The sequence below is a fragment of the Echinops telfairi genome, unplaced genomic scaffold, assembly GCF_000313985.2.
Source record: "Echinops telfairi isolate 266 unplaced genomic scaffold, ASM31398v2 ScPeMD7_2565;HRSCAF=3150, whole genome shotgun sequence".
Taxonomy (NCBI): Eukaryota; Metazoa; Chordata; class Mammalia; order Afrosoricida; family Tenrecidae; genus Echinops; species Echinops telfairi.
The window spans coordinates 13,154,872-13,168,454 of NW_022106463.1; the positions used below are offsets into that span (position 1 = coordinate 13,154,872).

The following is a 13,583-nucleotide window of genomic DNA, read 5'->3' on the forward strand; positions in this document are numbered from 1 at the left end:
GTGTGCACACAGAATAAATCGATTCTGTTGTGAGAGTTGGGATGTACTAGCTTTATATTGGAATTAATTCTGTAGGACTGCTTGTGAGAGCATGTCTAGTGTATACACATCAGATTTGCTCTCCAAAAGCAGTTTTACCAATTTACACTATCAACAATAATAGTATTAGGTTCCTGGCAACTTGGTGTTGCTAGATGATTACTGTCAGTATATGCAATTAGCATAAAAAAGTATCTCACAGGTTAAAATGTGCATTCACTGATTCAGTAGTTAGTGTGGTGAGGTAGTTTTCCAATGATCACTTGTTCATATCATTTGCCTACTTTTCTGTTGAGTTTTTTGTAGGTTTTAGTTAGGAATTTAGTTGTTTGTTATGATTTATAAAACTGTCGGCCATAGTCTGGGTTTGTACTGTTTCATGTGATATCTTTTAATGAAAGTTGAGGCTGTCTGCTCCCGTAAAGATTTATAGCCTTGAAAACCCTATATAGGGTCAGTATAAAAAGCAACAAAACAAAACAAACTCACTGGCATCGAGTCACTTCTGATCAGTGGAGGACAGGCCAGAACTACCCCTTTGGGTCTCCAAGGCTGCTAACTGTTTACAGGAGGAGAAAGCCACGTCTCCATCAGTATCTCTTGACACAATGGCAACCATGGGTTTTGATGACTAGACTTACCAGTCTTTCCATTAAGGATTGTGCTTTTAGTATTTTGGTAATAAATCTTTCCCTATTCTAAAGTAATTGAACTCAATTGTAATCTAAATTTTTTAAAGTTTTGCCTTTCATATTTTCTTAAGTCATCTAGGATTTATATGCTTAACTTTTTCTTTTAACTGAACATTATCATCATTTAAGTCATACAGTACTAAATGAGTAGGCAAGCTCTATCTAGATCAGTCGGTATTATATAAATTCACCTGTACGTGGATTGCCATTCCATCAAGGACATCTGACTCCCATTAACTTACAAATCTGATAAGTTAAAGCATTAATGTGGTTGTGGTATAACCACTGGCTATTTTTTATGCATCCTTCACTCTGAAGTGTCCCGTGAATTACAGTCACCCCTAGTTACTGCTTCCTCCTGACTGTAAGATTAGCTGTACTGAAAGAATGAACTTTCACCTACTTTATTCCTTGACTCATTTGTATTCATTGTCTTAACCCCGGTTCATTAAAGAACCTCTGTAGTACATCATGTGCTTTAACTTGAGTACGAAGGAAATACAGTAATGTTTTGGCTACGGAGAGATTCACTTGCTCTTTGTTAAACTTTCTCTGCAAGTCCACATTCTGATGTGCCTGTGGGGTATCTCATACTTCTGGGTTCTTATAATGAAAACAGTCCTTGTGCTTTTCAAAAAAAGGAAGACACTTATAAACTTCAAATCCAAACATCTTTATCATTTGCAGACACACACACATATACAGAGCACACATAAATTAAATAACAGAATCCACAGGAAGTAAACATTTTCAACAAGAAAATCAAGTTAGTGTTATTCCATGATTAACCAAGGATCATGACAATTTTGTATCCATTAGAACATTACCATCTTTGTCTTTAACTCTTACTCGACCAGATGTATATTTCGTCTCTTGATGACCATTTGCATACACGGTTTTAACAGTGCCGTCTGGATACTCTCGTCTCTTAAATTGGGTGGTATGTAGCTCTCTTTGGCCATTATTAAATTCTATGATTTTGTTGCCATCACTGATTAAAATAAAATTTAGTTTCTTAAGAAATATATCTCATACAACAGGTGAATTTAAATTTAAAATATACAAGGATTTAAAAATAACATTTTGAGTCTGACAATCGTTTCTTACTCTGGAGTCACCAACTGGTACTTTTTCATGAATAACACCTTCTTTGCATGTTCTTTCCACAATGCTTTGCTGCTTAGACTGATAGTTGTAATTCTAACATTAGTACTTACGTGCCCATGAAAGCTCGTTTTCATAAATTTATCTTTTCACCATAAAAACATTTGTTTCATTTTTACTTTATGTTCTTTTGCTTCCTCTTTTGAAGAGGAGGAGCCCTGGTGACATAGGGGGCTTCCATATACACGGGGCTGCGAACCGCCCATCAGCTGTTCAATGCCACCAGCCACTCCACATGAGAAAGATGAGGTTTTCTACGCCTACACGGAGTTACAGTCATAGGAACCCGCAGGGACAGTTCTACCGTCCTGTGGGGTCACTATGAGCTGGAATCACCTTGATGGCAGTGCATTTGGAGTTTTAAGAAAAGGTGCCAAGCGCAGAATGAAGCTAAAAACCATTTGGCTGCTTGCTCTTGCATGAGTGGGAAAGAGAGCCATATTCCTGAGAAAGAGGCTTTGATCTGGTTTTAACTGTTTTCAAGCAGGTAGGACTAAGAAAGAGATTGTGAAAAATGACTGCTTGATGTACCTCTATTTGACCGGAACTCCTAAACAAAGGTATAATGTGCAGTTACAAATACAAGACTAGGCCTGCGTTTGGTATCCTCACTTTTGAATGTATAAGGACAGGTAGTAGGAGTGAGTGATGTGTTTTTCGACTTTGTGATTTCTCACACAAGTGTTAGATTCAAAAGCCATTCTGAGATCCATGGTTTTAAATAGTAAAGCGCCTAAATCAGCAGTACTGGCAGCACCTAAGAAACAAAGCTGGAGATGGCATGAAGAGACTAGTAATTGCTCATATGCAAGTTCAGGCTAAAGAAACTGAAGAGCAAGTCTTAAGAGAGCCAAAATATGGCCTTGAGTACCTCCCACCTGAATTTATAGAGACCATTTCAAAAGGAGATTTGATACACTGAACAGTAATGACTAATAAAAGAATTAGGTCAGAGAAACTACATGGGTGAAGTATTAGGCTGGGGCAGGGAGATAAAGAATTTCAAGCCATAGGCAAGAGAAGAGAGACCCAAACAAACACACAGTCACCACTGTTGGGCCACTCTTAACAAGCGACAGGGCACTCATCTTTTTCACTGGCTCCGATTATTTCTGCACAAATACTTGTCCTTTCACAGAATTCCTGATAGAGTTACTTTCAAAGTATTGGTTAAAGATGTAGCTGTCTACAGGAAAATGATTACCAAGAATGTAAGTCTCAAACTTTCTCACCTGTCCTGAAAGTGTCAGGTTTAGTTTGTCACTGAAATGTTGAATGTCTTCTAAGTATATAAATATGTTCTATTTTAAAAAACCCATTTGGTAAGGAAAGTTGAATCAGGAAGCTGAATTTAATAAAGTATCTTACCTTTGTACTCTGACAATTGTACCATCTGGAAAAATGCTTTCTTCTTGTCCATCAGCAAGTAAGTTTTTAATAGTCTGATCAGGAAATGTGATTTCTTTTCTTCCATCTGGGAAATGTTTTTCTGTGTTAAAAAAAATAAATAAAAGTATAATTATTTTTTAAAAGAAAAGAATTTTATAAGGCAAGGGAAAGCAAGTTCTTACCTATTTGTCCACTTGAGAAATGTAGAACTTCTAGTCCTTCTGGATAAGTGGTGTGAGTGGTCTGGGCAGCAGCGTAGTAATAGATCTGGAAAAACACAAAGAGCCAACGTAGCCTCTTCTCCCAGCTTTTTAAGCGACACTGGTAAGCATCGCTGCGTATACATACATACCACTCTCTCGTCTGGCATGACCTGCTTCACGTCACCATTAAAGAAAGTGACGGTGAGCGTCTTCCCATCTGCACTCACTTCTTTCCGAGTGCCATTTGGAAACAATATGACATGGCTCCCATCCTGGAAAACCTTTTCTACCTGAAAACAGAAACCCCAATCATCAGTGTACATGAATTCATCCTGAAACCACAAGACAAAAATAGCTCCAATTCTCTTAATTGCCAACTTTGAAATTTCTCATAGCAAAAAAGTCAAAACACTCTCTCAAAAAGCAAAGAATAGCATAATAAATTCTCAACTATCAGCCTGAAGTACTTACACAATACCATACTTCTGTCAGTTATTGCCCCCAAACAAACTCATTTTTTGCCAGTTTTTAAAAGCAAATTACACACATCACTTTATTTGGTAAATAGTTCAAAACTGAAATACTTGTACAATGGAGGGATTTTAAACATAACCAAAACCATAATCACACTTAAACAAACTGTTAATTCCTTGGCCACATAATGATCCCCAGGTTGTTTTCCCCAAACTTCCCAAAATGGCTTTTCACAGTTGATTTGAATCACAATCAAAACAAGGCCCAGACAAAACGCTTGGTGGTTAAGTCTCTCAAGTTTTAATCTCTAATAGTTTTTCCCTCCCCCACCCTACCCTCCTTTTAAAATATTAAAGACCTGGGTCATGAACCTGTAGAGTGTTCACATTCTGGATTTGGTCGACTGCTTCCCGGGAAGTGGTGCCATTAACATGTTCTGATAGCCTCATATTTCCAAAAAAACTAGATCCAGGGGCTTGATTAAATTCAAGTTGAGTCCTTTTGACAATACTTTGTAGGTGCTACTGTATGCTGCTTATTGCAACATTCTTGGAGGAATAGTTTGGGGTGGTTCTATTGGTAATGGGCTTGGGTCTAGTCAAGTGTAAGTAATATATCAGCCCTTAGTAACCATTCCTCTAATGATCTCAGTAAGCAATGATAACTGTTCCTAGACCCTTTATTTCATTAGAGGTTACAAACCAGTGATTTTCTAATTCCTTATCGATTTATTAGCTGGAATTATTCTAAAACAGAAAAAGAAGAGTCAAAAGTTAGGCACTTCCTGTACAAACTCTACTTATTGTAACTTGAGTTTGTAAAGGAAAAGCCTAATTGCTTCCTTTTGACTGCTCTTTTTCCATCTGTGGACTTTGACTTTATCATTTCCATTAATGAATCAAATTAAGGTATTTCAAAAAGTTAATTTTCCATAAGTATGAGGAGAAAAAAAATTCCTTCATAGCCTCCCATTTAACAAAACCCACATTATGTCCTTGGCTCCTCCTCCTCCTCTTCTGCTAACCAGGCAGTCTTCCCATTCAAGGACTTTTCTAAGAGTAAGAACAGAACTGTATACCTGCACATGGAAAGAGAGGCACCTGACCCTCCAGGGTGAGCATAAAAAGTCTTCAGGAAAGTTAGGGTTTAGAATTAACTGAGATCTCACGCGCGAAGGAGTCCTAAAGCCATCTTAGCCATGTATGGAGTAAATCCAAAGAGTTAAAGGTCTGTAATCTTCCTTCTGATTCATCGCAATTTAAAAGGGTAACTACGTGGATGTTGTGCACTATGCATTTTTAGGAGTCCAAAGGTTTGAACTAGGTTACGCACAAAGTTCTTAATCATTATAAACATTCTTAACTATTTTAGGATTTAAATATTAAAACTTAATTTTACCCATGTTTTTTTTCGGGGGGGGGGGCAGCATCCACTGTATTTAAAAAAAAAAATGTTTTAACCTTTCCATCAGGATAACTGATTTCTCCCTGAATTTTCTCTTTTTCATCCTCTTCTTTATATCCAGGATCTGGGAATTTCATGGGTTCAAATGGCTCCCTGGTTGAAGTAACCTGTAAAGAAAGAATCCCTCAGGACAAACCAAATTCTCACATCATAGTGTTATAGAACTAGTGGTTTGTGTTAAATATACAAGCTTCAGAAACTTAAGATAATCAAGTTCATACCTGATAAGTTTCTTCTCATTTTAAAAAATAAATCTAATTAATTTACCTTATCATATAGAAATATTTTAAAAAGATTTACTTGTCCCATGTCGAAATTGCCTAAATCACAAGGAAGTATAGACTTCGGTCTTTGAGATGGATTGCCTGTTGGAATATAATTTTCAGTTAGATTTCATTGAAAAATTTTAAATTTACTAGTTTGACCAAATCTTTCTTCTGTGAATTACTTTGTTTTACCCATTATTTAAGGAAGTCAAAAAATTTTTTTTAATTTGTAGGGGTTCTTCATTATTTAAATCCAAATTAGTTGGGTTTCTATATATCAGCACTGAGTATTCTGAAAAGGAAACCAAGAACTCAAATTTATTTATGTTACCACCTCAGGTCAGTAAGAAAAAAAAACAACACCTAGATATAAATTTAACCAAGGAAGTGAAATACTTGTACAATGATAGGTACATAGACTAGAGAACCCAGACATAAATTCATTCACCTACAGAAAACTGGTCTTTGAAAAAAAAAAAAAAAAAAATATATATATATATATATATATATATATATATATTAGATGGGAAAGTCTCTTCAACAAATGGTGCTGGCAAAATTGGATTTTTATCTATAAAAGGATGAAACGGGAGCCATATCTCACCCCATGTACGAAACACAAACTCAAGATGGATCAGAGACCTAAATATCTAAGAACTATCCATCAATGAAAAAAATAAGGGCCCTACTACAGGATATAGACACACTATCAAATATGACCAAGGAAATACAGTAGATGACAAAATAGATGACTAGGACCCAAGACATCACGTGCAGCAAAAAACTTCATTAAAAGTAAAAAGGCCCAAGGAGTGCTAAAAAAAAAATTTGACAACTACACAATGGACAAGGGGCAAATCTCTAAGATCTGTAGAAAACTGCAGCATCTCAGTAAGAAACAACCCAATTAAAAAGTAGGCGAAGAACATGAACAGACAGTTCACCAAAAATAGCATCCAAATGGCAGCAAACATGAAGAAATGCTCAGAATCACTAGCCATCTGGGAGATCCAATTCAAAGCAATGATGAGATACCACCTTATTCCAACAATGACAGCCAAGTTCAAAAGACCAGAAAGCAGATGCTGGATAGAGTATGAAGAAATTGGAACCCTTATCTACTGCTGTGTTGGGTCTGGTAAATATGTACAACATTATGAAAAGCAAAATGGCACTACTTAAAACAACTGGGAATAGAAATCTCATGCAATCCAGCAATACTTCTGCTGTGTCTATACCCTAAAGAAGTAAGCGCCATACTGAGAACAGACAGATGCACACCCATGTTCACTGTGGCGAGAAGTTGGAAACAAATACCCAGCAGTAGAAAAATGGTTAAAGACGTTTTGGAACTTAGACACCATGGAATACTATACTTGACTAAAAGCATGGATAAACCTAGAAGTACCCGTGACATGGATGGACCTGGAGAATATTGGGCTGATGAAGTTGGTCAATAACAAAAGAAGCAAAAGCTGCTATGAGACCACGACTAGAAAGGTAAGAACCAGGACCAAGACTTACATACCAAGGGGACAGGCTTTAGTGGCCGCCAAGAGGAAGAGGACCAAGGAGGGAAGAGGAAACCACGGGCTGGAGGGTCGTCAGGTGTTAACTTTGGTGCCTGCGAGGATGGAGGGCCATGAAGGAAAGGAGAAATGGAGGAGGAGGAGGGGTAGACCGCTGGGGCACGAGGGTGATGAGTGGTTTGAACTGTTGATTACAGAGCTGATGGCCTGAAATATAACCCCCCACCTAAAATTCACAATTAAAAAAATCTTTTAAAAATAAAATGGAATGCATAAAGATCAATATCCCATGTATTAGTGAGTTTTACGTGGAACAGCGGTGACCATTTTGAATCAATTAAGTACAGTATATACTCAAGTATAAGCCGAGTTTTTCTTTTTCTTTTAGCCGAGTTTTTCAGCACATTTTTTATGCCATTTTTGTGGTAAAATTAGGTGCCTTGGCTGATATGACGGTCGGCTTATACTCGAGTATATATGGTACTTTTCTATGCCAAGAATGACAAATTGAGAGGAATGTACCAAATTTATCTTCAAAATGAACATTTCAAGATCTTGAGGTACAATGCTGATCACTGTTATAAAAGCCAAAAAGAATCAGGGAAAGGTTTTCATACCAAAAGAAACCAGGTTACCAGGGAAGGAGCAGCAATCGGCTAGAGCAGCGGTTCTCAACCCCTTTGGGGTTCGAACGACCCTTTCATAGGGGTCGCCTAATACCATTGGAAAACACATATTCCCAGTGGTTTTAGGAACCGAGACACCGCTCCTCTATCCGTCTCCAGGTGAGTCCGCCCACATGCAACACGCTGATCTGGTGAGAAAGAAGCGATCTCAGCCCTTGCACTGACATTGGCTTTTTTTGCATTCTGTTGCAAAATGCAGCAATGTAATTTACTGTTGTTATATTACAACTGTTACCCAAGCCACACCATGCTTCAAGACAAAATTTTATTTATTTGTCATTAGAATATTTCACAATATAGAATTACATATTGTTTTTGTTATGTCTTTATGATTTAATTATGTTCAATTTGTAACAATGAAAATACATCCTGCATATCAGATATTTACATGACGATTCATAACAGTAGCAAATTACAGTGATGAAGTAGCAACGAAGATAATTTTATGGTTGGGGGTCACCACCACATGAGGACCTGTATGAAAGGGTGGTGGCATGAGGAATGCTGAGAACCACTGGGCTAGGAGGAGAAGGTAATAAGACACAAGAGGGAGACGGGAGAAGGGGGCAAATAGGGAAGGAGGGAGGCGCAGGCAAAGGTGAGGGGACCAGGGCAAGTCATTGGGAGGTTTGATAAGTTGTTTAAGCTGTTGAGTGCAAAACGAATGACCTAATATGTAAATAAACGTTCATAGAAGAAAATGGTTAACAAAGATTTCTTAACATTGTTAAAACATAAACCATAAAGGGGAATATTGATAAAAGGGAAGGCATGTACAGAAAAAGCAAAAGCTGAACATCTAAACCCAAATTTGGAGAAAATATAAGCAATGCTTTTAACCAATAAAGGACTCCTAAGCAGAATAAATAATTAACTTCAAGAAACAAACACATACATTGCAAAACGTTAAAGCTGCACAGGTACAGCAAAGTCACCGAAGACAAAACCTAAATGCCACTATACAAAAAGATCTGCACACACCCTCACCAGGATGCAGGGAAATAAAGGCATATCCAGTACATTGACTCAGCATTTCTCAGCCACCCGATTGGCCAAAAATGTAAAGTCTGACGCTATCACGTGTTGACAAATTTTAAAGTCTGACCCTTTGTCAAGTGTTGACAAATACCTCTTGATACGCTGATTGTAAAACTGGTCAAACCCCTCTGCAGAACAAAGGCAAAACCTTCCAAGCAAAGTTCTGCACACCTGACGCGGACCAACACCCTGCTCAGAAGATTAGCGTTGTGTTCTGCAGGACACTCCTCATTACTGTGAGGAGCTAGAGGCCCCTGAATGTCGTGCAATAGGAAAACTTAACTGTAAAAAATATACTACGGAATCTGTACAGCTATTAAGATTATTAAACCAGATTTCACCTGGACTGAGGTTGCTAAGTCTTTAAATACTGAGAAAAAGATTGAAGTACACAGTTAGGATAAAACAATGGTGATTAATGGGCATAAGGAGAGAATAAAAAACAAGTATAGGGAACGCTAGGATAGAAGTTAACTGTGAGGACTGGGCTCCATTATATTTATGTTTTGACTTCTTAAATTGGGTATTAAGTTATTTTTATTCCTGATGCAAATCATCAAAAAAAGATAATGGACGATCTCCTACCTTGTGTTGGCAAACAGTTTTTCTTGTATTTTTCTACCTGGGTTCCTGAAGAAAATTGTCTTTTTTGAAAGCAAATTGATGGGTTCTGTAATAAGAGATCATTTAGAATCTAAGAGTTGGTCTACATAATAGTACAATGAATAAAACTAACCAAACTTGGTTAATGATCAATGTGTTTTAAGTTTCAACATGTACACTGTTTTCAGTTGTCACTACAAAATACAGGTTCCTCCCACTAGGAAACCACTCAGAGCCCAAACCAGCATAAAGTGAAAAAGCAATTACCAATAATTCACGCAGGAAAATTTTTTGTTACGTTTTGGGCTGTTAACCACAAAATTAGTGGTTCAAACTTAACAGCTGCTCCTTGGGAGAAAGTGTAAAGAGTTACAGTCTCAGAAACCCAAAGGGGCAGTCTACCCTGTCCTGCAGGGTCGCTGTGAGTCAGATTCAACTTGATGGCAGTGGGTTTGGTTTTACTTAACCGCAAGTGGACCCTTAATGCAGCTCAGGAATCAGACTAAATTCCCCATCTATTTGCTTTTTCACTTCCGTACACAACTATTACACACTTTCTCCTGTCTCCTCCAGCTCATTCTCAGTGAATGGCTGTTTCCTACATCGATAAGAAAAGGAAAACAATTGGGAAATTCTACAGGCTGCCACCATCTACCTAGTATGTGCTCTGTCTTCTAACAACCCTAAACCAAACCTGCTGCACAGTGTTCTCTGTCATCTGACAATACTGAGGCCACTGAAGGGAATCAGAGACGTTTGTAAACCACAGACACATGAATGGATTGGGTGCTTGCACTTGATTCTGGCCCCAGTCTAAGAACAATTAGTTCCTATGACAAGACCCTGCTTGATGCTCGTCCACATGAAGAGATCACTGAAGATAAGCATGCTACAGCAAAGTGTGGTAAAGAAAGCAGATGATGCCCAGCTATCAAAAAGAACAGCATCTGGGGTCTTACAGGTTTGTCTTCTAACAAGTAGCTAAGTGAGGTGTCAACTAAGTCCACAAGGAAGAAGCACACCAGCCTGTGTGATCCAAGGATTATAAATAATAAAATCCAAATTCAACGGAAGAAATGATATCAGAGCTTTTACTGTGAATACTGGCTGCAAAGGGTTATGGATGACAATGGAAGCCCAAATCCCATTTGCAGGGTCCCTGCATGGATTAAACTAAACCTCCAGGGAGTGCCCTCTGACCATCATCAAGGGATGTGAATAATCCTATCAGAGAGCACTGTAAACTCGATTATGGCAAAGGTAGTTAGGTTATAATGTAATGTCTTATCATTTGGTCCCCCTTTTGACCCATTTAAAGTTGTTTCATATTTTTAAAAGAGAAAACTGAAAGGCAAATAAGCACGGATTGAGCCTCCAGTGAAACCCCTCTGGTCATGGACCAGGGATATGAAGAGTCATGCTAGCATGCAGAGAGCAATGGAAAGTGGACTGTGGCAAAACCAGCTGTTAGGTTGAAATCTACCTCCCTTTGGCCCATTTTAAATAGGTTCTGATTTTTGACATTTCCTGTTTTGTTTTCAGTAGGTCGTTCTCTGATTTATTTTGTTGTTGTTGTTGGGGTTGTGTTTGTTTGGCTCTTGCTGGTTTTATTTTGTGTTTTTCATTATATGAAATCCATCATGGGTGGATCTATAGAGATAGTAACTGGATTAATGGATTATTGGTAAGGGGGCAGGGAAGTTGGGGGGGAATGGGGAGCTGGTAGTAGTGGAAGGAAGAAAATGTTCTGCAACTGACTGGTGATGATTGTGCAACTTTTTAGGATATGATTAAATATTTAAATATTAAATATGATTTAAATAATATGTGAATTATATCAAAACTATTAAAAAGCATTTTTAAAAATAATAAAACAGCTCCCTGTGATCTAAGTATCAGGGGGGGAAAAATAAACCAACCCTGCTGCCATCCAGAAGATGCTGGCACACCGCTGCGCTACACTACAGAGTAGCACTGTCCCCACATTCTGACACTGTAACCTTTCCAGACGCAGACTTTCTCGTGCAGAGTGGCTGGCCATATGCCAGGAAGGCAAAGTGCTTCTTCTAATTCACTAGATTCCATCCTTACTGCTCAGAGGCATTGCTTCAACAGTTCTCCTTACTTTCTCCAAATCGATCCTACTCACTTTTCCATCTTGAAAAACACACACACAAAATGCTTCTCCTCCCACCATTACTCCCCATGTATCACCTTATATTTACAATACTGCAAACCCACTTCAAAGAACTAATAGTTTATATTTTCTCCTCCTCTTTGGTCAATACCAATCAGGCTTTCCTCTGCAACACCCCAGTAGGCTAAAAACAGTGCTTATAAGTCATTCTTGACTCTTTTCTTGCTGTCAAATCCATTTCATCCAATTCATCACAAACACTGTTTGCTTCTCATTGGCTCCACCACTGCCACTCTAATCTACGCTATTAGCATCTCTGCTCTCAATTACCACAGTAGTCCCCGAGCTCATATTGACTGTATGAGCTTAGAACTATCCCCCCTATGTCTATAGCTGCTATAGGGTGAACTGACTAAATCAAAATGTGTAGGGTATTCCTTTATTTTATTCAAAGCCCTCCAGTGGCTTTCCATTTTACTTCTCACAATCATCCCTGCCCTCCATTTCCTCTATCCTGTTAAAGCTCTAACCCTACTCGCCTCCTACCACTGGCCCCATTCACTCTGCCCCACCTGCACGAGCCTCCTTGCTATGTCTCAAACCCACCAGGTAACCTACTGACACAGGCCCTTCATGTCTGCTGCTCCATCTCCTGTCGCACTCTTCAGCCAGGGGACAGCATGGCTTCCGCACTCACTTCCTTCAGCTCACTGTTCAAGTATCACTTTTTGAGGAAGGCCTTCCGTAGTTATCCTCTTTAAATTACATCCCTTCCTGGCTTTTTCTCCTTAGCTTATTATTTGTAGTCTTTGTACCACTAGAACATAGGTTCCCTGAGGGCAAGGAATCTTGTCTCTTTTGCTCAGTGGTATTACCCAATGCCTAAAACCGTGTCTGGCACATAATCATTGCTAGCACAGAAGAATGGAAGACCAATTACTTGATTTTAAAAGATCACATGCATGTGACTTTCTACAAAAACCTAACAGATTTTAACAGATTATACTACCTGTACAGCAATGCTCAAACAGTTTTCACATCGACCCATGATGTGACGATCCCACTGAGCCTCTAAACTTACCACAGACTCATCTTTTCTCACAGGAGCTGCACACGGGTCTGCCTTTAGGCTGCTTTCAACAGCTTCTGCCCGTTTCCACGCATCTAGCCGAAATCTTTCCATCACTTTTATTTCCTCTCGAAGGTCCGTGTTCTCTTTGACTAGCATTTCTATCTGGCTCCTAAGGCGGCTATGTGTGCTTGACCATTTTGCTTCTTTTCTTTTCAGATCTTCCTGTAGATCGGCTATCTGCTGTTTTAAAGCCTCCAGAGGCCAGGGAAGGGGCAAAAATTAACACCATGTCATACACGAATACAACTACATCAATGAGACAGAACAGTCAGCCCCAGCAGATCCTATAATATAGCCTACAGAAAATGTCACTCATCACAAAAAGAAGGCCCAGTCAGTCGGTGACATCTGTATAGTACTGTACAGTCCATCGAAGGTTTCGGGAGAGAGAAGACAGGAACCACTTTAGAGCCTCACCTCACCTCACCTCACAACAAAACTGACTCCAGAAGACAGACACCACTGAGGAGTCCGACGCAATTATACTGCCGTGAGCTAGTAATGATCTTCACGAAGATGTGGAGAGACGTACAATGACGGCACAATTAACAGGAATTGATGACTAATTGAAGGAAGTGTTGAGGTACTGAGAAAAAAGGATTCTGTATTCCAAACTAGCTGCTCTAAACACTGATTGTTTCAAATGCACAAGAAGCAACAGGTTTTAAATAAGTTGCTTTAAATCATACGCTTCCAAATTTATTTGGCCTACCACCCTTTTTCGGGGGGTAGGGGGGACGACTACGCGGTGCCCTCTGGCAAGTAAT

General features: G+C 38.9%; 1 protein-coding gene across 1 annotated transcript in view; it reads right to left on the reverse strand.

Annotated features, from left to right (window-relative positions):
- Positions 1-1,409: 1,409 nt before the first annotated feature.
- Positions 1,410-13,583, reverse strand: part of CENPJ (centromere protein J) — a 37,321-nt gene continuing 25,147 nt past the window's right edge. Inside the window, exons 8-16 of the mRNA XM_004715407.2 lie at positions 13,244-13,322; positions 12,766-13,008; positions 9,530-9,614; positions 5,726-5,790; positions 5,422-5,532; positions 3,637-3,777; positions 3,467-3,551; positions 3,264-3,384; positions 1,410-1,722 (exon numbers count right to left, since the gene is read on the reverse strand). Coding sequence (XP_004715464.1) covers positions 1,527-1,722; positions 3,264-3,384; positions 3,467-3,551; positions 3,637-3,777; positions 5,422-5,532; positions 5,726-5,790; positions 9,530-9,614; positions 12,766-13,008; positions 13,244-13,322 — 1,126 coding nt within the window. The 3' untranslated portion in view covers positions 1,410-1,526. The remainder of the gene's footprint in view (positions 1,723-3,263; positions 3,385-3,466; positions 3,552-3,636; positions 3,778-5,421; positions 5,533-5,725; positions 5,791-9,529; positions 9,615-12,765; positions 13,009-13,243; positions 13,323-13,583) is intronic.